The 22,486-nt window shown below is 42.2% G+C and overlaps 1 protein-coding gene across 1 annotated transcript in view; it reads left to right on the top strand.

Annotated features, from left to right (window-relative positions):
• The window catches only part of ADCY1 (adenylate cyclase 1), an 879,311-nt gene that overhangs the window by 839,048 nt on the left and 17,777 nt on the right, over positions 1 to 22,486 (top strand). Inside the window, exons 16-18 of the mRNA XM_063922700.1 lie at positions 17,254 to 17,400; positions 17,813 to 17,911; positions 19,374 to 19,488. Coding sequence (XP_063778770.1) covers positions 17,254 to 17,400; positions 17,813 to 17,911; positions 19,374 to 19,488 — 361 coding nt within the window. The remainder of the gene's footprint in view (positions 1 to 17,253; positions 17,401 to 17,812; positions 17,912 to 19,373; positions 19,489 to 22,486) is intronic.

Below are 22,486 nucleotides of genomic sequence, written 5' to 3'. Positions count from 1 at the left end.
GAGATATGGACTATGTGTGCTTACGATTTTGGCTTATGTGAGATTTTGGCTTATGTGAGATGTCATTGACATGTGAGATGAACTAGATAGTACACCGATCTAGCAAGGATTGACTTGCCTGCACAGTCTATCTTTTCTTGCGATGCCGACCAGGCGGGACCGCGCATCGGGATCGCAAGGTGACTTTCACCTTGCGATCTGCACTAACTTTTCTTGCGATTTTGACTATATAGTCAAAATCGTAAGAAAATATCTTACCGTGTGTACACACCTTAACTTTTGACTGGGAACATAGTACAATCACAACTGAACTCCCACATCACAGAATCTTGCATTGTCCAATACGTATGAACTCAATTTGAAAGTGGCGCAGTTGGGATAAAAGATAGTGAGGTACCTACTCAGATTGTGGATGTAGGGGATTCCATTATTAGAAAGACAGATAGGGCAATCTGCTACCGGGACCGTGATCGCCGTACAGTCTGTTGTCTCCCGGGTGCTCGGGTGCGGCACATCACGGACCGGGTAGATAGATTGTTGGGAGGGGCCGGGAATGAACCAGCAGTCTTGCTGCACGTCGGCACCAATGACAAGGTTAGTGGAAGGTGGGATGTCCTTAAGAAAGACTATAGGGACTTAGGCACGAAACTTAAGGCAAGGACATCTAAGGTAATATTCTCTGAATTATTACCCGTGCCACGCGCTAGCCCAGGGAGACAGAGGGAGATTAGGGAGGTACTGTAAATGTGTGGCTTAGGGATTGGTGCAGGAAAGAAGAGTTTGTGTTCCTTGAACACTGGGCGGACTTCTCAGTCAGGCGCCATCTTTATTGTCGTGACGGATTGCACCTTAATGAGGAGGGGGCAGCGGTGCTGGGGGGAAGGATGGTTAGAAGGTTGGAGGAGATTTTAAACTAGGTGCCTGGGGGGAGGGTTTAGCAAGAAATGATGGGTCATTCAGTGAGAATAGCAGGGATGGCGTTAGTGAACGTAACGGGGGAGGAGTAGGGGGGAGGGAAAGAGCAGACGGCAAGGGTATTAACATGGGTATTAATAAGGGTTTTAGCATAACACTAACTAATGACGATTACGAGTCATCATTGCTGCATAGAGTGATGTCCCTACCACAAGGGGAAATACTTATCTCAATTGTATGTATGTAAATGCTAGAAGCCTTACAGGCAAAAAGGGAGAACTAGAAATCCTTGCAGCAAACAAAAAATATGATATTATAGGCATTACTGAAACGTGGTGGGATGAATCTCACGATTGGACAGTCAATCTAGAGGGTTATACGCTGTTCAGGAGAGACAGACTAAATAAACTGGGCGGAGGGGTATGTTTACATAAAGCCGTTTCTAAAACCTGTTATACAGGAAGATTTCCAAGAGGGGACTGTAAATACTATTGAGACGTTATGGGTAGAAATTACATACGTGGGTAAAGGAATAAAGAAGTTATTATTGGGGTTATGCTACAGGCCACCTGGTTTTAATGTGTCTGATGAGAAATTGTTACTGAATCAAATTGAAAGAGCAGCAGGAGTAGGAGACATAGTAGTGATGGGAGACTTTAACTATCCCGAGGTAAACTGGAAAAACAATTCATGTGATACTGCTAGGGGCAATATGTTTTTAAACACGCTAAATGATAACTACTTAGTTCAGTTAATCGAGGAACCAACTAGGTACAACGCACTCTTAGACCTGGTATTAACTAACAATGGGGAATTGGTATCAAACATTATAGTAGGGGAGCCCATAGGAAACAGCGACCACAATATGGTCATATTCAATATCAGTTTTCATAAGCAATCCTATACTGGCTCAACTAGAACTCTAAACTTTAGCAAAGACAACTTTGACAGGATGAGGGAAGTGTTAAGGGACATTGAATGGGAAATTCTGTTTCAGGAAAAAAATACTACAGAGAAATGGGATGTATTAAAATCACTGCCAGTTAAAAATACTCACAAATGTATTCCCATCAGCAGCAAAATAAAAGAATAAAAATCCCAAACCAATGTGGCTTAACAAAAATATAAAGAAACTAATGGGCAAAAAAAGATGAACATTTAGGGATGCGGAGTCATTTCAGCACTATAAGGAATGTAACAAAATATGCAAAAAAGGAATAAGAGCGGCTAAAGTAGAAACTGAAAAACTAGTGGCAAAGGAAAGCAAAGCAAATCCCAATTTTTTTAAAATACATCAACAGCAAGAGATTAAAGAAGGAGAGTATAGGCCCTTTAAAAGACAAGTTGGGAGTCTTAATCAAAAATGATAATGACATAGCGAACAAACTAAATGAGTTTTTTTCAACAGTATTTACCCGAGAGGACCAAATGCAGGGTCTAACACACAATCTAAACAAAGATAATGTCCCACCGCTAAATGCTTATTTTAGTGACAAGGTAGTCTGTGACCGATTAAAAAATTTAAAGATTAATAAGTCACCCGGTCTCAATGGAATTCACCCAAGGGTTCTTATGGAGGTGCATGCCGAACTAGCAAGACCACTATTTTTGATCTTCATGGATTCAGTTATATCAGGTATGGTTCCCAAAGACTGGCATATAGCAGAGGTAGTGCCGATATTCAAAAAGGGGAGCAAAACTGAACCAGTTAGTCTTACATCTGTAGTGGGGAAAGTATTGGAAGGTATTCTAAGGGATAGTATTCAGAAGTTCATTTAAGCCAATAAGGTCATTAAAAGGAACCAACATGGATTTGTGAAGGACAGATCATGTCAAACCAACTTATTTGGTTTTTATGAAACGCTAAGTACAAACCTTGATCAGGGTAAGGAGGTGGATGTAATTTTTTTAGACTTTGCCAAAGCTTTCGACACAGTACTACACATGCAACTTATCTAAAAACTACAAGAAATAGGGCTAGGGAGCACAATATGCACTTGGGTCAGAAATTGGCTGGATAATACGGAGCAGTGCGTTGTGGTTAATGGATCATTTTCAAATTGGACTAAATTGCTAAGTGGTGTGCCACAAGGGTCTGTACTTGGACCACTATTGTTCAACATCTTCATTAACGACCTAACAGTAGGTCTAGAGAGCATGGTGTCAATTTTTGCTAACGATACCAAATTGTGTAAGGTTAGAAATACGGAGGAGGATGCTGAGTCTCTTCAGAACGACTTAGTTAAACTACAAGCATGGGCAGCAAAATGGAGAATGAGATTCAATACAGACAAGTGTAAGGTAATGCACTGTGGTAGCAAGACCAAAAATAACACCTACATACTAAATGGAGTAATATTAGGGGATTCTGTACTGGAAAAAGACTTAGGTGTTCACATAGATAACAAACTAAGTAGCAGTACCCAAAGTAGGATTGCAGCAAAAAAGGCTAATAAGATAATAGCATGCATAAAACGGGGAATTGATGCAAGGGACGAGAGTGTTATACTCCCATTATATAAATCACTAGTGAGGCCACACCTTGAATACTATGTGCAATTTTGGGCACCATATTACAAAAAGGATATCCTGGAGCTAGAAAAGGTTCAGAGGTGGGCGACCAAACTAATTAAGGGCATGGAGATGCTGGAATACGAGGAAAGGCTTGCAAGGCTAGGCATGTTTTCTTTGGAAAAGAGGAGACTAAGAGGGGACATGATCAACATCTACAAATATATAAGGGGACAATACACAGAACTTGTGAGGGACCTGTTTTTAATAAGATCAGCACAGAGGACACGTGGACACTCGCTTAGGTTAGAGGAGAGGAGTTTCCGCACAATGAGGCGAAAAGTTTTTTTCACAGTAAGGACAATACGTGTGTGGAATTCCATGCCTGAGAGAGTAGTAACGGCGGACTCAGTTAACACCTTTAAGAATGGGTTAGATAAATTCCTATTGGATAAAGATATTCAGGGATATGGCACTAGACAAGCATTATAGTTAATATAACTAGTCCTAAAATAAAAATAACTAGTCCTAAAATAAAACTGCATAGGAGACCACAAACAGGTTGGACACGAGGGACAAATTGTCTTTTTTCAACCTTAGATACTGTGTTACTATGATACAATGAGAAGCAGTGACTGTAATTGCTCTCTGAAAAAGCAAACACAAAAGTGGCATATTTTCAACCAAATGCGACCTGAGGACATCACTGACATGATCCCATACAGGGTCATAACCAGGACTTTGTGTGCCCCATAGCAACATTTTGAAGGGGCCCTGTCCCATATGCTTTTAGACAGACATTTCCCTGCAGCAGTAGTTAATTTTATGCCCTAGTTCATTTTCTGAACCATAGTAGAGCCTTATTTAATGTTATGCCCAATAGTAGTGCCCATGTTCATTTTATGAATCGTAGTAGTGCTTAAGTTCTCCCTATGTCACATTTCATACTGCCAGTACACATTATGCCGTGCAGTAATCCCAATTCACATTATAATATAAAGAGCTCCCCATTATAAAGTGCTCCCAATCCATATTGTGCATCTCATTACAGTGCCCCTGTTCATAACCCGGGAGGTTGTTGTATTCCATTTATATTTTTAAATAAATGTCTCCAATTATCTGATTGTCAAGCGCCACTTGGTTTTGGTTTGCCCCTGTTCATATTATATAACATTAACATGCCCTCCAGTTCCTTTTATACCACACTACAATGAGCAGGTCCAGGGGCATACCTAGACATATTGCAGGCCCCAAGGAAAAAGTTTGAAAGGACCACTACGTACCACCCAATGGCGAAAAATTAATTTCTCTTACGTCCTAGAGGATGCTGGGGTCCATTTTAGTACCATGGGATATAGACGGTTCCGCAGGAGCCTTTCGGCACATTAAGACTTTTTAACAGTGTGAACTGGCTCCTCCCTCTATGCCCCTCCTCCAGACCTCAGTTTAGAAAATGTGCCAGGGAGACTGGCTGCACATCAGTGAAGCTGTACTGAGTTTTGCTGAAAAAGACTTTGTTAGTTTTTTTATTTTAAAGGGAAGCTGCTGGCAACAGCTTCCCTGCTTCGTGGGACTTAGGGGGGAAGTAGGAACCAACTTCTCAGTTAGTTTAATGGCTCTGCTTCCGCTGACAGGAAACCATTAGCTCCTGAAGGGTACTGAACACAGCCCTTGCCTGGCTGCTGCTCACTCCCACAGCACTGCCGCCGCCCCCAGAAGTCTGAAGGCTGGTGAGTATTAACCGGAGACCTGCAGAGAGGGGCCCTCTGGTCATCATGGCGGCATAAAGGTACCAGCACAGCTCAGCACAGGGTGCAGGGCACACGGGAAGGGGGGGGGGGGGGACGCTCTGAGGGACATGATAAATCCTTACTCTCACTGGCAAAAATGTACATACATGTGAGCCGCTGATGTACACTACCCCCGCCAGTATAAATATTACTGTGGCTGAACCGCGCGATTACAGGGGGCGGGGCTTCACCTCAGAATTGCTTGTAACACTTATTTGGCGCCATTTTCTCCTCTCAGTGACGCCGGAGCGCTGATCCTACAGGCTGCTTCTCCTCACACATCGCTGATACAAGTACCAGGGTTATATATATTGGTAGATGCTCAATTAGCTTAGTGATATCATTCAGGTGCTCGAAAGGGAGGGGTATTTCTGAGCAAGAAAAAAAGGCATTTGGTTTCCCCCAGCACCCTGAATGATAACAGTAACCAGATATAAAATAATAGAATTCAGAGATCTTCGTTACACATATTTGCGCAAATGTGTGGTTAAGCCCCAAAGCCGCATCAAGGCGTCTCTGTATATTTGGGGTCCCTAGCGCTATATCTAGGTGCAGGGTGTGGCACCCCAAAACACCCGCATAAGCCAGAAAGCCCAGCGTAGCATACCGGTGAAAAAACTATAGTGTTAATAAATTAGTATTTAGGAAGCCGAAGCTATAGAGAGGGTGATACAAACATGAAATGTAGAAAGAGTGTTGAAAAATTAATAAGTGAAAAGTGGCCTCTGCTATGGCGATTTCAGCCCGCAGGGCGCTCTGGATCCGTCAATGGAATGCTGACGCAGAATCCAATAGAAATATTGAGGCGCTTCCTTACAATGGTGAGACCCTCTTTGGAGAGAAACTAGATGCCATGATATCAACTACTACATCTGGCAAGTCAGCATTTCTGCCGTCGGCAGCTTCACCGGCTAAAAAAGTATATAATTCTCATACTATGCAGCCCTTTCGGCCCAACAAGTACAAAAAGGCTAAAACTACCCCTTTTTTCACAGGAAAGGGGAGAGGAAAAGGTAGAAAACCTACAACACCCTCAGGCTCCCAGGACCAGAAGTCAGCAACTACTTCTGCAAAAGCCACAGCATGACGCTGGGGCTCCTCTGCAGAAGTGCGAGCAGGTGGGGGCACGTCTACTATTTTTCAGCCGGGTCTGGCTTCGCTCAGACCTGGATCCTTGGATTTTACAGATAATGGCCCTCATTCCGAATTGTTCGCTCACTAGCTACTTTTAGCAGAAATGCAAACACAAAGCCGCCGCCCTCTAGGAGTGTATCTTAGCATAGCAGAATTGCTAACGAAAGATTAGCAATTCTGCTATTAAGTATTTCCTTGCAGTTTCTGAGTAGCTTCAGACCTACTCCTAGATTGCGATCACCTCAGTCCATTTAGTTCCTGGTTTGACGTCACAAACACGCCCAGCGTCCTGACAGCCACTCCCCAGTTTCTCCAGCCACTCCTGCGTTTTCTGCTGAAACGCCTGCGTTTTTTAGCACACTCCCAGAAAACGCTCAGTTACCACCCAGAAACACCCACTTCCTGTCAATAATTCTCCGATCAACAGAGCGACTGAAAGGATTTGTTCGCCCGTGAGTAAAATAGCATAGTTTTGTGTAAAATTGCTTAGCGCGTGCGCCCTGCGGTGCATACGCATGCGCAGAACTGCCGGATTTTAGCCTATTAGCAATTCTGCTAAAAATAGCAGCGAGCGAACAACGCGAAATGACTACCAATATCCCAAGGTTACAAGTTGGAATTTCAAGACCTTCCCCATGCCAATTTTTCAAATCAGCCTTGCCAGTTTCTGCTCAAGACAGCACAAATGTCCTGAACGCAATACACAAATTATGTCAAGACAAAGTAATTGCCTTGGTTCCTGCCGAACAAAGGAACCAAGGCTTTTATTCAAGCCTGTTTGTGGTACCGAAGCCGGATGGCTCGGTCAGACCAATTTTAAACCTAAAATATCTGAACCTTTATTTGAAAAGATTCAAATTGAAGATGGAATCCTTGAGAGCAGTGATTTCCAGCTTGGAAGAAAAGGAATTTCTGGTGTCAGTGGACATCAAGGATGCTTACTAGCATGTCCCCATTTACCCGCCACATCAAGCATACCTAAGATTTGCGGTTCAGAATTGTCACTGCCAATTCCAGACATTACCGTTCAGGCTCTCCACGGCTCCAAGAATATTCACCAAGGTGATGGCGGAGATGATGGTTCTCCTTCGCAAATAAGGAGTCAACATAATTCCATACTTGGACGATCTCCTCATAAAAGCGAGATCCAGGGACAAGCTACTCCAGAACATAGCATTATCCCTGAAGGTGCTTCAACAGCACGGTTGGATCATCAACTTTCCAAAATCCCAGTTGGAACCGACAATGAGATTATCATTTTTGGGAATTATACAGGACACCGAGATACAGAGAAATTTTCTACCGGTGGAAAAGGCTCAGGAGATCCAGAGCATGGTCAAACAACTTTTGAGACCAAGAACAGTATCAATTCATCAGTGCATTCGCCTGTTGGGGAAAATAGTAGCGGCTTACGAGGCGCTACAATATGGCCGATTCCATGCCAGGGTCTTCCAGTGGGACCTACTGGACAAGTGGTCAGGGTCGCATCTCCACATGCATCAAAGGATAATCTTGTCAGCGAAAGCCAGACTTTCGCTCCTGTGGTGGCTACAAATTTCTCACCTCCTGGAGGGACGCAGGTTCGGGATTCAGGCCTGGATCCTGGTGACCACAGATGCAAGTCTCCAAGGATGGGGAGCAGTCACGCAAGGAGAAAGCTTCCAAGGAAGATGATCAAGTCAAGAAACTCGCCTTCACATAAACATTCTGGAGTTGAGAGCTGTGTACAACAGCCTTCATCAAGCGGCACACCTTCTTCAAGGTCGTCCCTTACAGATCCAGTCAGACAATGTAACGGCAGTAGCTTACATAAACTGTCAAGGTGGAACAAAAAGAAGGGCGGCAATGGTAGAGGTGACAAAGATACTCCTCTGGGCAGAAAGACATGCAAAAGATCTGCCGGGAATTTTCATTCCGGGAGTGGACAACTGGGAAGCAGACTTCCTCAGCAGACACGATCTCCATCCAGGAAAATGGGACCTCCACCCAGAAGTCTTTGTGGAGGTAACAAGTCGCTGGGGCGTTCCTCAAGTGGACATGATGGCATCTTGTCTCAACATGAAGCTTCCAACATATTGTTCCAGGTCGAGAGACCCACAAGCAATAGCAGTGGATGCACTGGTGACCCAGTGGGTGTTTCAGTCAGTATATCTGTTCTCTCCACTTCCACTTGTTCCAAAGGTTCTCAAGATCATCAGAAGAACAAGAGTTTGAGCAATTCTCATTGCTCTAGACTGGCCAAGGAGGGCCTGGTATCCAGATCTTCAAGAGTTATTACTGGAAGATCCTCAGCCTCTTCCTCTTCACGAGGACCTGCTTCAGCAGGGGCCATTTGTTTATCAAGACTTACCACGGCTGCGTTTGATGGCATGGCTGTTGAGCGCCAGATCCTAGCCCGTAAGGGTATTCCCAATGAAGTCATCCCCACACTTATTCTGGCCAGGAAAGGGGTAACGTCCAAACATTACCATCGTATTTGGAGAAAATATGTATCTTGGTGTAAATCCAAGAAGTCTCCTGCGATGGAGTTTCAATTAGGACGTCTTCTCCTATTTCTACAGGCGGGTGTGGATGCTGGATTGAGATTAGGATCTATCAAGGTTCAGATTTCGGCCTTGTCAGTTTTCTTTCAAAAACAATTGGCTTCTCTTCCTGAGGTCCAGTCGTTCGTAAAGGTGGTTCTGCGCATCCAAGCTCCCTTAATGTGTTTTTGCAGTTCCTTAAATTGGACTGGTTTGAGCCTCTACAAGACGTAGAGTTTAAGTTTCTCACTTGGAAAGTGGTCATGATATTGGCCTTGGCCTCAGGCAGACGGGTGTTTGAGTTAGGAGCTCTCTCACACAAGAGTCCTTACTTAATATTTCATTAAGATAGGGCTGAATTGAGAACACGTCAGCACTTTCTTCCGAAGGTTGTGTCTTCTTTTCATATCAACCAACCAATGGTGGTGCCAGTGGCTTCTGACACCTCAGCCGTCTCAAAATCCTTGGATGTCGTCAGAGCGTTGAGGATTTATGTTGCAAGAACAGCTAGGATAAGGAAAACAGAATCTTTGTTTGTCCTCTATGACCCCAACAAGATTGGGGGTCCTGCTTCTAAGCAGACTATTGCGCACTGAATCAGGAGTACCATTCAGCACGCTCATTCCACGGCAGGATTGCCGTTACTGACTTCGGTAAAGGCCCACTCTACAAGGAAAGTGGGTTCATCCTGGGCGGCTGCCCGGGGTGTCTCAGCTTTACACATCTGCTGAGCTGCTACTTGGTCAGGTGCAAACACGTTTGCTAAGTTTTATAAGTTTGACACCTTGGCTGCTGACGACCTAAGATTTGGTCAGTCTGTTCTGCAGGAACATTAGCACTTTCCCGCCCGTACTGGGAGTTTTGGTACATCCCCATGGTACTAAAATGGACCCCAGCATCCTCTAGGACGTAAGAGAAAATAGGATTTTAATTACCTGCCGGTAAATCCTTTTCTCGTAGTCCGTAGAGGATGCTGGGCGCCCGCCCAGTGCTCATTTTTCCTGCTGATTACGTTTATCTTTTTGCACATTTTTCATATGTTCAGATGTTAACAGCTGTTGCTGTTGCGTTATGCATGCTGGTTGGCATGACTTATGTTAAAGGCCATGTTAGCCGACATGTTGTTTATGGATGGTGGGAGCTGGTGTGAATCTTGCCACAAGTTTAATAGTAATTCCTCTCTCGAGAATGTCCGTCTCCTCGGGCACAGTTCCTATACTGAGGTCTGGAGGAGGGGCATAGAGGGAGGAGCCAGTTCACACTGTGAAAAAGTCTTAAAGTGCTGAAGGCTCCTGCGGAACCGTCTATACCCCATGGTACTAAAATGGACCCCAGCATCCTCTACAGACTACGAGAAAAGGATTTACCGACAGGTAATTAAAATCCTGTTATAACACATGTAAGTTTGACAGGGAAGGTGGGCCCCTCTCAGCTCTGGGCCCCATAGCAGCTGGACTGCCTGCACCTAAGGTAGCTACTCCCTTGATTCCATATATGCAACATATTTATATCACGTGCAATAAGAGAGGAAATACACACACATACAGATCAGTACATAGGGGGGAATCCAGTTAGCAGAGGGGTTTTCCGCAAATTCAATATAACTGCCTTTTCCCTGTGCAGAAAACCCTGGGATAACTCATGCTATACCATTGATTCTGCATAATATTTGGAATTAATGGGTCTCGTCCACATGTTAAACCCTGCGGCTAATAAATTCCTCCCACAAAGGCAGATTCAATTAGCCATGAGACTTACTGCGTGAGTGCAGTTCCAGGTTTACTGGCTAATTTCCATGCATGGTAAACCTGCAGCAAATGTGCATTATCCCATAGCTCCCAGATTTACCTGCCCAGAACTATGGTGTTAAACTCCGCACTAAGCCGCATAGTGTTCATTTAAAATAGATTTTTCCTGAGGCACTGACTTAAAATCCAAATGAACCACCTGTGGTTTACCGTGCGGGGTAGTAGCAGTAATTGAATAGCTCCAGGCAGAGCATCAGCTACAGGGATCTGAATCCCCTTTGGTTTACAGTATAACCAGGGGAGGATCTAGACTATTCTTTGAGGGCGGGGGGAATTTAGTGATTAATCCTGACTCCTCCTCTTTATTCTCCTGACACTTTCCCTTTCTGGTCCCAACTCCTCCCCTTTACAGTTTTGTTTTTTTACTGGGTGGTCACATGGATTATTCAGATTTATTTTTATATGTTTATGTATTCACCTACCTGTGGCCTAATATTGTGTTATGTACTGAGCATGATTACCGCATTAGCGTCTTAGTAATCACATCTGTACATCTTAACATTTATAACACATTTGTAACATATTATGGTAATTTTTGTTCAGTATAATATTTAGGCCAGGGAGAGAGAGAGAGAGAGAGAGAGAGTAAGAGAGAGGACAGGATCATCACACTTGCTGCTGCTGGCTACATGCTGAGCAGTTCTGCGAACTGAACTTTCATCACCCCCTCCCTCTGTGCCTGACTTGTGCAGGAGCTTTGTGCCCTCAGGGGGTATTTCCAAGTTGATCGCAGCAGGAAATTTTTTAGCAGTTGAGCAAAACCATGTGCACTGCAGGTGGGGCAGATATAACATGTGCAGAGAGAGTTAGATTTGGGTGGGGTGTGTTCAATCTGCAATCTAAATTGCAGTGTAAAAATAAAGCAGCCAGTATTTACCCTGCACAGAAACAAAATAACCCACCTAAATCTAACTCTCTCTGCACATGTTATATCTGCCTCCCCTGCAGTGCACATGGTTTTGCCCAACTGCTAAAAAATTTCCTGCTGCGATCAACTTGGAATTACCCCCTTAGTCCAGCCTTTGCCTATGAGCTGGCTGCAGTGCATGCAGGATTGCTAAATAACGCTCCTAATTCTGCTGCTCTCCCAGGCACCTACCCCCAATCTCCTGTCCGAGCACAGCCTCATCATCAAGAGGTAGGGCTGAACGGGTGTATAGATTTAATGGGAGAGGAGGGGCAGACCTTAACCTGTTCATTGCAGGATGCACTGCAAGCATGCAGAGAGATGAAAAAGAAGTCAGATGAACTGTGCTAGATAGGGGCAGTCGCTCCAAATCGCCTCTCCTTGGTTCTACCGGTATGGGCTCTACTAGAACCCATTACCATGTGCCTTCTTCGTACAGAGACCAGTGTATTCCCCTTTTAGGATGCACTACTGGCTGCTACACTGCGGCGGGGATGGCCACTGCCGTTACTTGACCAGCCCATCTCAAGTCCCTCTGCCAGAAGCGGACTAAAGAACGAGTATAGTACTGTACTGGACACCACCAAAGGTGCATAATATTGCTATAGGAAAGCAGGATACCGCTTTCTTACACCAGCAAATAAGAATAAATAGTTATGGCAGGCATTCCCAAACACGGTCCTCAAGGCACACCAACAGTGCAGGTTTTAGTGATATCCAGGCTGCAGCACAGATGGTTAAATCAAAGTAACTGAGCTACTAATTAAGTCACATGTGCTCAAGCCTGGATATTACTAAAACCTGCACTGTTAGTAAAGATTATGTTTTTTGTGAAACATATGACATTATAAGCCAGATTAAAAGTTGTACGCATACGTGTACATCTATGATATATTGAGATATGCACAGGATCTGTACTGCACATGCGCAGATCTCTGCCCCTAAGCTGCAGCACGATTGACATGCTGTGGCCATTTTATGATAGATGAAGGGACGGCAATGGCCTGTGAATCAGAAAATGGGGAAGTGTCACCGCTGTTTTTTAGCCATGCCGAGGCTAATACTGCATTCTTGGAAGCTGTTTGACTGCCCGAGGCTGAAGGTTTCTCAGGTGACCTACGGTATGTATAAGTAGAGTGATCCAATGCTGCTTCCTCGGACGCAGCAGTAGATACCAAAAGCCGGCAGGAGGTTTACACAATACACCTCCTGTGACATTATTTTAGTGCATTAGCAGTGTACAAAGATGCAGTAGCTGTGCTAATGCATCCATCCAATCAGGGCCTATGATAATATAACATATACATTTGAGAGGACACATATCTATGCCTGTATTTGATTATATGTTTGTACAACTTGTTTAATTGTCTTGTCTCTAAGATCTATTGACATGGGAGATAAACCCTTTCTTTTAATGTATTAATACCAATTAAAAGTTATATTTTAAAGACTTAATATTTTTATATAAAGTGGTACCTCAAAAAGTGAGTACTCTGGCTCTCTCCGATATAACTGTGTATATCTTTTACTCATGAGGAGCGCCATAAGATTCTGATAAGCATCTGATTCTCCAATTTTATAATCTACTCTCATCCTGTGTTAGAATAATTTTTTCTTAGGACACATATTTGAAAGGGTGGTCTTCAGTATGCCGACTGACGGGATCCTGGCGCACAGTATACCGGCGCCGGGATCCCGACAGCCGGCATACCGACACTTATTCTCCCTCGTGGGGGACCACGACCCCCCTGGAGGGAGAATAAAATAGCGTGGCGAGCGTAGCTCGCCACCGTGCCCGTAGCGTGGCGAGCGCAGCGAGCCCGCAAGGGGCTCATTTGCGCTCGACACACTGTCGGTAAGCCGGCGGTCGGGCTCCCGGCACCGGTATGCTGGTCGCCGGGAGCCCGACCGCCGGCATACCGTAGTGAACCCATTTGAAAGGTAATATGTACTACAGGTAAGACAAATTCTATCAGTTTGAAAAAATAGCTTGCAAACTCAAAAAGTATAATACAGTGCATCGCGGAAAGTATTCACAGTGCTTCACTTTTTCCACAACTTGTGATGTTACAGCTTTATTCCAAACTGGAATACATTTATTTTTTCCCTCAAGATTCTACACACTATAACCCATAATAACAATGTGAAAAACGTGTTTTTGAGATTTTTTAAAATGTATTAAAAATAAAAAACTAAGAAATCACATGTAAATAAGTATTCACAGCCTTTGCTCAATACTTTGTTGATGCACCTTTGCCAGTAATTACAGACTCAAGTCTTTTTGAATATGATGCCACAAGCTTGGCACACCTATATTTGGTCAGTTTTGCCCATTCTTCTTTGTAGCACCTCTCAAGCTCCATCAGGTTGGATGGAAAGCGTCGGTGCACGGCCATTTTCAGATCTCTCCAGAGATGTTCAATCGGATTCAAGTCTGGACTCTGGATGGGCCACTCAAAGACATTCACAGAGTTGTCCTGAAGCCACTCCTTTGATATCTTGACTGTGTGCTCAGGGTCGTTGTCCTGTTGAAAGATGAACTGTCGCCCCAGTCTGAGTCAAGAGCGCTGTAGAGCAGGTTTTCATCCAGGATGTCTCTGTACATTGCTGCATTCATCATTCCCTCTATCCTTACTAGTCTACCAGTTCCTGCCACTGAAAAACATCCCCACAGCATGATGCCACCACCATGCTTCACTGTAGGGATGGTATTAGCCTGGTGATGAGCGGTGCCTGGTTTTCTCCAAACATGATGCCTGCCATTCACACCAAAGAGTTCAATCTTTGTCTCATCACACCAGAGAATTTTGTTTCTCATGGTCTGAGAGTCCTTCAGGCGCATTTTGGCAAACTCCAGGCGGGCTGCCATGTGCTTTTTACGAAGGAGTGGCTTCTGTCTGGTCACTCTACCATACAGGCATGTTTGGGGGATTGCTGCACAGATGGTTGTCCTTCTGGAAGGTTCTCCTCTCTCCACAGGGGAATGCTGTAGCTTTGACAGAGTGACCATAGGGTTCTTGGTCACCTCCCTGACTAGGGTCCTTCTCCTCCGATCGCTCAGTTTAGACGGCCGGCCAGCTCTAGGAAGAGTCCTGGTGGTTCCGAACTTCTTCCATTTATGGATGATGGAGGCCACTGTGCTCATTGGGACCTTCAAAGCAGCAGATATTTTTCTGTACCCTTTCCCAGATTTGTACCTCGAGACAATCCTGTCTCAGAGATCTACAGACCATTCCTTTGACATCATGCTTGGTTTGTGCTCAGACATGCACTGTCAAGTGTGGGACCTTATATAGACAGGTGTGTACCTTTCCAAATCATGTCCAATCAACTGAATTTATCACAGGTGGACTCCAATTAACCTGTAGGAACATGTCAAGGTTGCTCAGTGGAAACAGGATGCACCTGAGCGCAATTTTGAGCTTCATGGCAAAGGCTGTGAATACTTATGTACTTGTGATTTCTTAGATTTTTATTTTTAATAAATTTACAAAAATCTAAAAAAACTTTTTTCACGTTGTCATTGTGGGGTATTGTGTGTAGAATTTTGAGGGGAAAAATTAACTTATTCCATTTTGGAATAAGGCTGTAACATAACAAAATGTGGAAAAGGTGAAGCACTGTGAATACTTTCCGGATGCACTGTAAATAAGAAAAATAAACAGTTAACCCCATTAAACTAAATATATAAGAAACCACATTCATATAGACTTTCAGGGTCTTAAGTGTTATGATAAACTTGGTGTAGTATATTCTGGTGCTCATACACTGTAAACATGTAGAGAAAATAAAGCAGTGGAAGGAAGTACAATGTACTGTGTATAGTAGTGAATGACCTACATCACTTATCAGCAAGAATCTACCTTACATCTGCATAATTTTTAATTAGGAGGGTGTCCCAGTGATTCTGTACTGTGTCTAAACATTTATACCTTTAAAATAAAGGTTTTTTTTACCTTTTCATCTGCTGAAAGTAGTGCACAAAAACAAAAGTTTGCTTTGAAAATGCAATGAAAATTAAAAATTGAATTGCGAATAATAATTACAGTGCAAATTTGACATGAAATCAGCTTGCAAGACTCACTCCTAATTGAATCACTCCCTGTATCCACACTCCCAACACATAATAAATAATGCTTGTCATGGTTCATGTACAGTGAAGATCTGTTGTAGAACTAAACCCCACAAAAAACTTTGCTGAGTTTGTGCCAGCCCCCTCCAATATCACCATACAAAGGGACCAGCAACAACAGCCCTCCTCTAAATTTTGATATGAGACTCAGCAATTAAGTGTTGCGACTGAGTTTCTCTTTGCCAGTTGACAGGCTCCGATCTACTTAATAGCTTATGCCTATCATGCACATCATCCACAGGCAGAGGTGAGAGAAGAATTAAAGAGTTCGGTTGACTCAATAGGACACTCTTTGGAGGGGATGTACTACTGGAGAAGTAATAAAGTGGAAGGTGATAACACACCAGCTTGTCAGCTCCTGTCTTTTTTCAAACCCAGCCTGTAACTTGATAGTTAGGACCTGATTGGCTGTGGCATTATCAACTTCTACAGGCTTAATACATCTGCCACAAAGTATCAACCAATCAGCTCCTGCCATTTTCCAAACACAACCTGTAAAATGAAAGAAGCTGATTGGTTAGCACTTTATGGCTCCCCAAGCTTTGATAGATCCCCCCCCCCCCCTCAAAAAATAGTCTACTCTGAACAAAGCTATCTCTCATTGTTTCAGCTATGCTATCTTGCAATAAAATGTAAGTTTTCTTATAAGCAGGGAACTCCATACCCTTTTTTTCATGTTTGTATTTATTTTATTTACCTTTTACTTGCCTAGTGTATTACACCCTGGTTCCCCACTGTCTGGCCCTACATACTGTAGCCCAAATCAACACACATGTAAATGACTATTGAATGCTAATAATTTAAAACATTCTTTAAAGGAGTAAAATATATTAATGAAAAGGAACATTTTGATCTGTAAGATTACACAAAACGTTGGACATTTAAAAAAAAGTTGTGTCAATTAAAGCTAATTATACTGTAGCTTTAAGGATGATTGCTGTATAAGTGCTTGCTAAGATGACGCTTGGGTTGTAGTTTAGAACTACTGTACACACAGATGGATGTTAGCACGAGCCATTATTAAATTATTTAAAGTGGACGGCTGTTTACAGCAGCAAATCCTATGTTTATGTCTTGGCATCTTAAACATACCATTTATGTCTAATAGCTATTTACAAATCAGCTGAAAAGCATTGTAATTATCCATATGAGCATAGAAATCTTAGGACAAGCAACATAGAGGCTGCTTTCAACTAAGATGGTAGAACTAGCTCTGCTTATAGCCAATTGTGCATGTGATAGTGCCATCATACTGGTACAACAACTAATACAACTAGCAGGGTCTGTTAATGAATTAGTATATAATAATAATAATAATAATAATAATAATAGTGATTATGTTACTCTTAATTGAAAAGAATGTAAGTTATAATAAATGTGCTTATTTTTACAGCTAATGTAATGACTTTGTTATCTATACTACTTAATGTGATATATACTGTACTTCCCCTCAGAGGTACTTTTATTCAAAGTGGTTCACCCCACCACCCTTATTCACTAATTATTCTAAGTGGTGCTTTTTCATCTCACACAGGATCTTTATTATCAGTCTTATTCGCAAGTTGGTGTGATGTTTGCTTCTATTCCTAATTTTAATGATTTTTACATTGAACTTGATGGCAATAATATGGGAGTGGAATGTTTACGACTTTTAAATGAAATAATTGCTGATTTTGATGAGGTAAGATGAAAAAGAAAATGAAACATAAAGTTATATAAAACAATTTGTACTATTTAATAGCTCGATTTATAATTGTAAGAAAATTATTGTAAAGTGTGTTGTTTTGTCATACAGTTACTTACATTTTACATTTTAGTTTACAAAGGTTCTCACTACAGAAACCAGTCTTATGTGTCGCTTGTAGGTTTTAAAAGGTTTGGGGGTTATTTCACCTCAACTATCCGTAATCCAGAGCAGCTAACGAGACAATTGATGTAAATTTTCTATGTGATTGATTGATTGATTGTGTGTGAGTGTGTGTGGGTCCTTGCGTGTGTGTGTATCTGTGTGCCTCTGCGTGTGCGTAATAATCTAGTCTTAAGCATAAAAATACCATGGCTTTGTAATGTTTATTAGGTTTGCTTTGCTACAGCTTATGGAAAAGGAGTGCTATAGAGACATTGAAAAAATCAAGACAATTGGAAGTACTTACATGGGAGCAGTGGGATTGGTTCCAACAACAGGCACAAAGGTAAAAAAAAACAAAACAAAAACCTACTGATTGTATTTCCTGTGTTTTAGATCACTTTTTTTGTAAAATATGTCTGCTAAATGTTGCCTTTATACTTTCAAGATTAATAGGATCATTTTACATTTTTGTGAAAGTTGATTTATATAGTAGTTTACATGATCTGCTGGAAGCAGCCACCAGGTGGTGCTATTTCCTTTGTTTAGCATAACAAGAGTCAATTTAATAGATATAAGATTACAGTTTAAAGCAACATTGTGACTTCATTATCCAAACTATTGGATTAAAGTAATAGTGTAAAACCCCTAACAGTAAAGGGCCCTACTCACTTGGCGATGTGCCGCCGAGGTGCCCGACGGCCGATACGGCCGACGAGCGACCCTGCGGCGGGGGGGCAGTGACGGGGGGAGTGAAGTTTCTTCACTCCCCCCGTCACCCGGCTGCATTGAAGTGCAGGCAAATATGGACGAGATCGTCCATATTGGCCTGCATGCACAGCCGACGGGAGACCAGCGATGAACGAGCGCGGGGATGCGCATCGTTCATCGCTTAAGTCTCCACACTGAAAGATATGAACGAGTTCTCGTTCATTTATGAACGAGATCGTTCATATCTTTCAGAATATCGCCAAGTGTGTAGGGCCTATAAGAATACTATATACGTAACAATTCAAGTAAATTGCATTAAATATTCTTAAATAAAACTGAACTGCTCTGAGGAACAGTAAAATTTTCATTCTTTGTAATACACAAGCTACAGTATTAAACATGAAAGGATACGTAGGCCCTGGGTAATTTCCAAACAATATGTAGATACATTATAAAAAAAGGTATTGAAGATGCAACTTTGGAATATTATACACAATGTAATAGAACAATAAACATTCAAAATTTCTTGATACAATTAGGAAATATCTTAGGACGTAACCAAATAAGAATCCACAAATTGCATCTAATAACATAAATGCAAAAAACATACAATGCATACCAATTCAAAGGTTTCATTTGTGAGTCTTCTTTAGAAACATAAACACAAGCTAAAAAAGCATGATTAATGAATAGATCTGAATAAATGTATGTTATAAGCCAATCTCTTGTGTGCCATGGTTCTAGAGAATTGTGTATACATCTTAATTGTAAATAATAAGCATCATTCAGTTTTAATATTTTTTTTTTTATTTATCTGCTTGGCCACCGTAGTTTAATATGTTAGGCCTGTGCTCAGAGGTGAGTATCTATTGTTGTTAGGTACAGTATAGCTTACGTTAGTAACAGGACACCATTGTGATAACTAAAATTGAAGTAATAAAATGTCATAGGCAAGTGGTTTATTTTAAAAGGTGACTTTTTGTTTCACAGTACTTCAGCGTTGAACAGAATCCTTTCATTGAAACATGCTTAGTATTTGTTAATTATTGTTTATACTACAGTATTTTTTTCTACTGCACATTTTTTTCTGTTTGCAGGCAAAAAAATCTATTTATTCGCATCTCAGCACACTGGCAGATTTTTCAATTGAGATGTTTGATGTTCTTGACGAAATCAACTATCAGTCTTATAATGACTTTGTTCTGAGAGTGGGTAAGGAAACAGTAGTCTACAAATCTACCAATCTCTAGTTAATATTTCAAAAACATTTCATATTACATGGAGCCATGTAGTTTGTGCAAAGTAGGTGAAATGCAAAACTTTAATGATATAAATATATTTTTGCAGATAAATGACATTAGCATGGTTGGTATAATGGTTAGTAGTACTGCCTCACAGGGCTGAGGTCTTTGGTTTGATCCCGACCAGGGAGTTGTATATTGTCCTCATGCTTGCTTGGGGTTTTACTTGCTTGGGTGCTTACTTCAGGTTTCCTTCCAAAATAAAAAAATATACTAGTAAGTTAATTGGCTCCCAGCAAAACTGAACCCAATTGTGTATGTGTGTACATATGCATGTGTTGTGTTGGGAATATAGATTATAAGCTCCACTGGGGCAGGGACTGATGTGACTGAATATTCTCTGTAAACAGCTGGAGAATATGTACACACTAGAGGTTCTCAAATGCAGTCCTCAAGGCACCCCAACAGTACAGGTTTTAGGTATATCCATAGCTCAGCACAGATTGGTTAAATCAAATTGACTGAGGTGCTAATTAAGTCACCTGTGGCCAAGCATGGATAAACTTAAAAACCTGGACTGTTGGGGTGCCTTGAGGACCGCGTTTGAGAACCTCTGGTATACACAATATAAATAACTGTTAATAAATAAATAAATATATAAATACATAAGGTAGAGCTATAAAAACAAAATTTCCAACCATATTGCAGGAAACTTGATACACTCATAGACACCTAAACCTTTGTAGCCTGCAACACTGATACTAGAATTGAATGAAGTGATTCAACATGCTGCAACGCAAGCAAATCAATTTGTAGATGTTTATGGCTTCCCATCATCTGATTTTGCAATAAAGTAATTAATAATCGGGACAGTGTGACAACATCTATAAACTATCCTGTCTAGATTTTTTCCTATATTACTATCCAAGGGCGGATCTCAAAGAAAATGACAGAGGGTTCACCTGGATAGTGGCAACAGACTTTCAGTATTTGCACTCTCAGGAGAGGGGCATGGCCTCACTGCAAGGGGCATAGCCTCACAGGATATGCCATCACCATCAGATCACAATAGGTACACACAGCAGATGTGAAAGTGACTGCTCACGCCACTCAGAAAGTCCCTAAAACGGGTACTGGGTTTATTGGTAACAGCAATGCAGGCAATGAACGCAGTAGCATTGCAGGGGTCAATACAGTGGTGGTATTACAGTGTGGCTCCTGGAGCATACAGGGTATTGTAGTGCACCTGCATACTTACTGTGAAGGCAGCGGGATGCTAGTGCCCTTAAACTTAGGCAGCAATGATACAGAGGAGATTGGCAGCCCTCTGGGGAGCCCGGGGTGTGTCCATGTACGTAGGACGGTGGTCGAGGAGAGAAGTCTCCTTTTCAATAACCACCTCACAGCACCTCTTCCCTCTGCATCTCTAATGTACACCTCACAGCACACCACTCCTCTTCACTGTCTACCTCACAGCTCTCTCCCTCTTTCACTACCTACCCCACAGCAATCACCCTACTTCACTGCCCACCTCCCAGCAGTCACCCCCCTTCCCTGGCCACCTCCCAGCGCTCTCTCTTCAATATCTACATCAAGTCACGCCCCCTGCGACTTTAGTGATAACTTGCGGCACTACCACACATGCTTTGGTCCCCCAACACACACATTATACAAGTATATACACAATTTGTGTAATCAGGCAGCAGCATTGGGGCCACGGTGGCGCAGTTTGACTATTTAAGCAAATACATTGCCCACTTTACTTTGAAAGTTGTCAACACCAAGGTTGCTTGTCTGCCTTCAATCGAAAGCGGGGAAACACGTTACATTACGGCCCCTACAGTGTCTGGACTACTGACAGAGAGCCGACCTGCATGTGCAGGAAACTGTCTCTGCCTTCCGTTTCTTTCTGGAGCCCCAAGCCAGAGCTGTGCTTAAAGGATTCAACCAGCAGTCGGGAGCATCCTAATAAGGAGAGGTATATGCCTAGCACCTATGGACACTGCAGGATGAAGAGCCTTTATTATCACTATGCTGTGAGATTTCCAGAAAGAACATTCTCTCTGTGCACAGAGTTATAAAACTGCAGCGCTGTAGTCGCAAGTGAACCATCATAATCAGCATTAAAGTGATTAATATTTGCCGCTATATGGACAAATCCTTGAATTAGCCTCCTGGGGAGTTGTGTTATCTACAAAAGCTCATACTATATAGCATTTTATATGTTGTTGTTTTTAATATGTTTTCTGTCCAGTCAACTGTGGGGTATATGATATTAATATTTTAATAAATTGAATTTGTGTTTTTTTTTTTAAACATATTTTTTATTGAAGCATATGTAATACATACATAAATTTTCACAGAAGGTCAAACCTATATCAAATAGGAAAAAGCGGAAGGGGAGTAGATAATATTACAACCGAGTCCCCAATCAAGAGACATTTTAAACACAGTACAAACAACAGTATTACACTTATATAGAACATGCCTCTCGGGGCTTCAGTAACCATCAGATTAAAAGCTGGTCTAGTCAACTGACCCGGACGCGTGTAGGTGAGGATAACAAAAAAAAAAAAAAAACCCCGTGCCCGTATGCCAACTTCCTCCCTGTCGTCTACCGAGCTGAGAATGGCAGTCAGTCCTATATCACAATCGGCGGATCCCCCGCAATCATTCTAGTCAAAAAACATTCTGTATTAGAGAACGAGTTATGGAGCTGTGTCCTGACTGCTATCAACAAGGTCGTTATATAGCTTTCCCATACTTCAAAGAATTTCTGTATCTTAGTATCTTTGTCCAGCAAACATCCTATCCATTCCATCCGAAAGAGATAAAATAATTTGGCCTTAAACAACGAAAGTGTAGGTGGATCCTTAGCAATCCATACTTGCAGAATAGCCTTTCTGGCTGCTAAACTAACTGCTAGCAGTAGCTTTCTACTTCCCTGGGAGAGACGTATGTCTGGGGAG

Source organism: Pseudophryne corroboree, chromosome 5 (genome assembly GCF_028390025.1).
Source record: "Pseudophryne corroboree isolate aPseCor3 chromosome 5, aPseCor3.hap2, whole genome shotgun sequence".
Taxonomy (NCBI): Eukaryota; Metazoa; Chordata; class Amphibia; order Anura; family Myobatrachidae; genus Pseudophryne; species Pseudophryne corroboree.
Note: the sequence above shows the minus strand (reverse complement) of the source record. Positions and strands in the feature narration are given on the sequence as shown.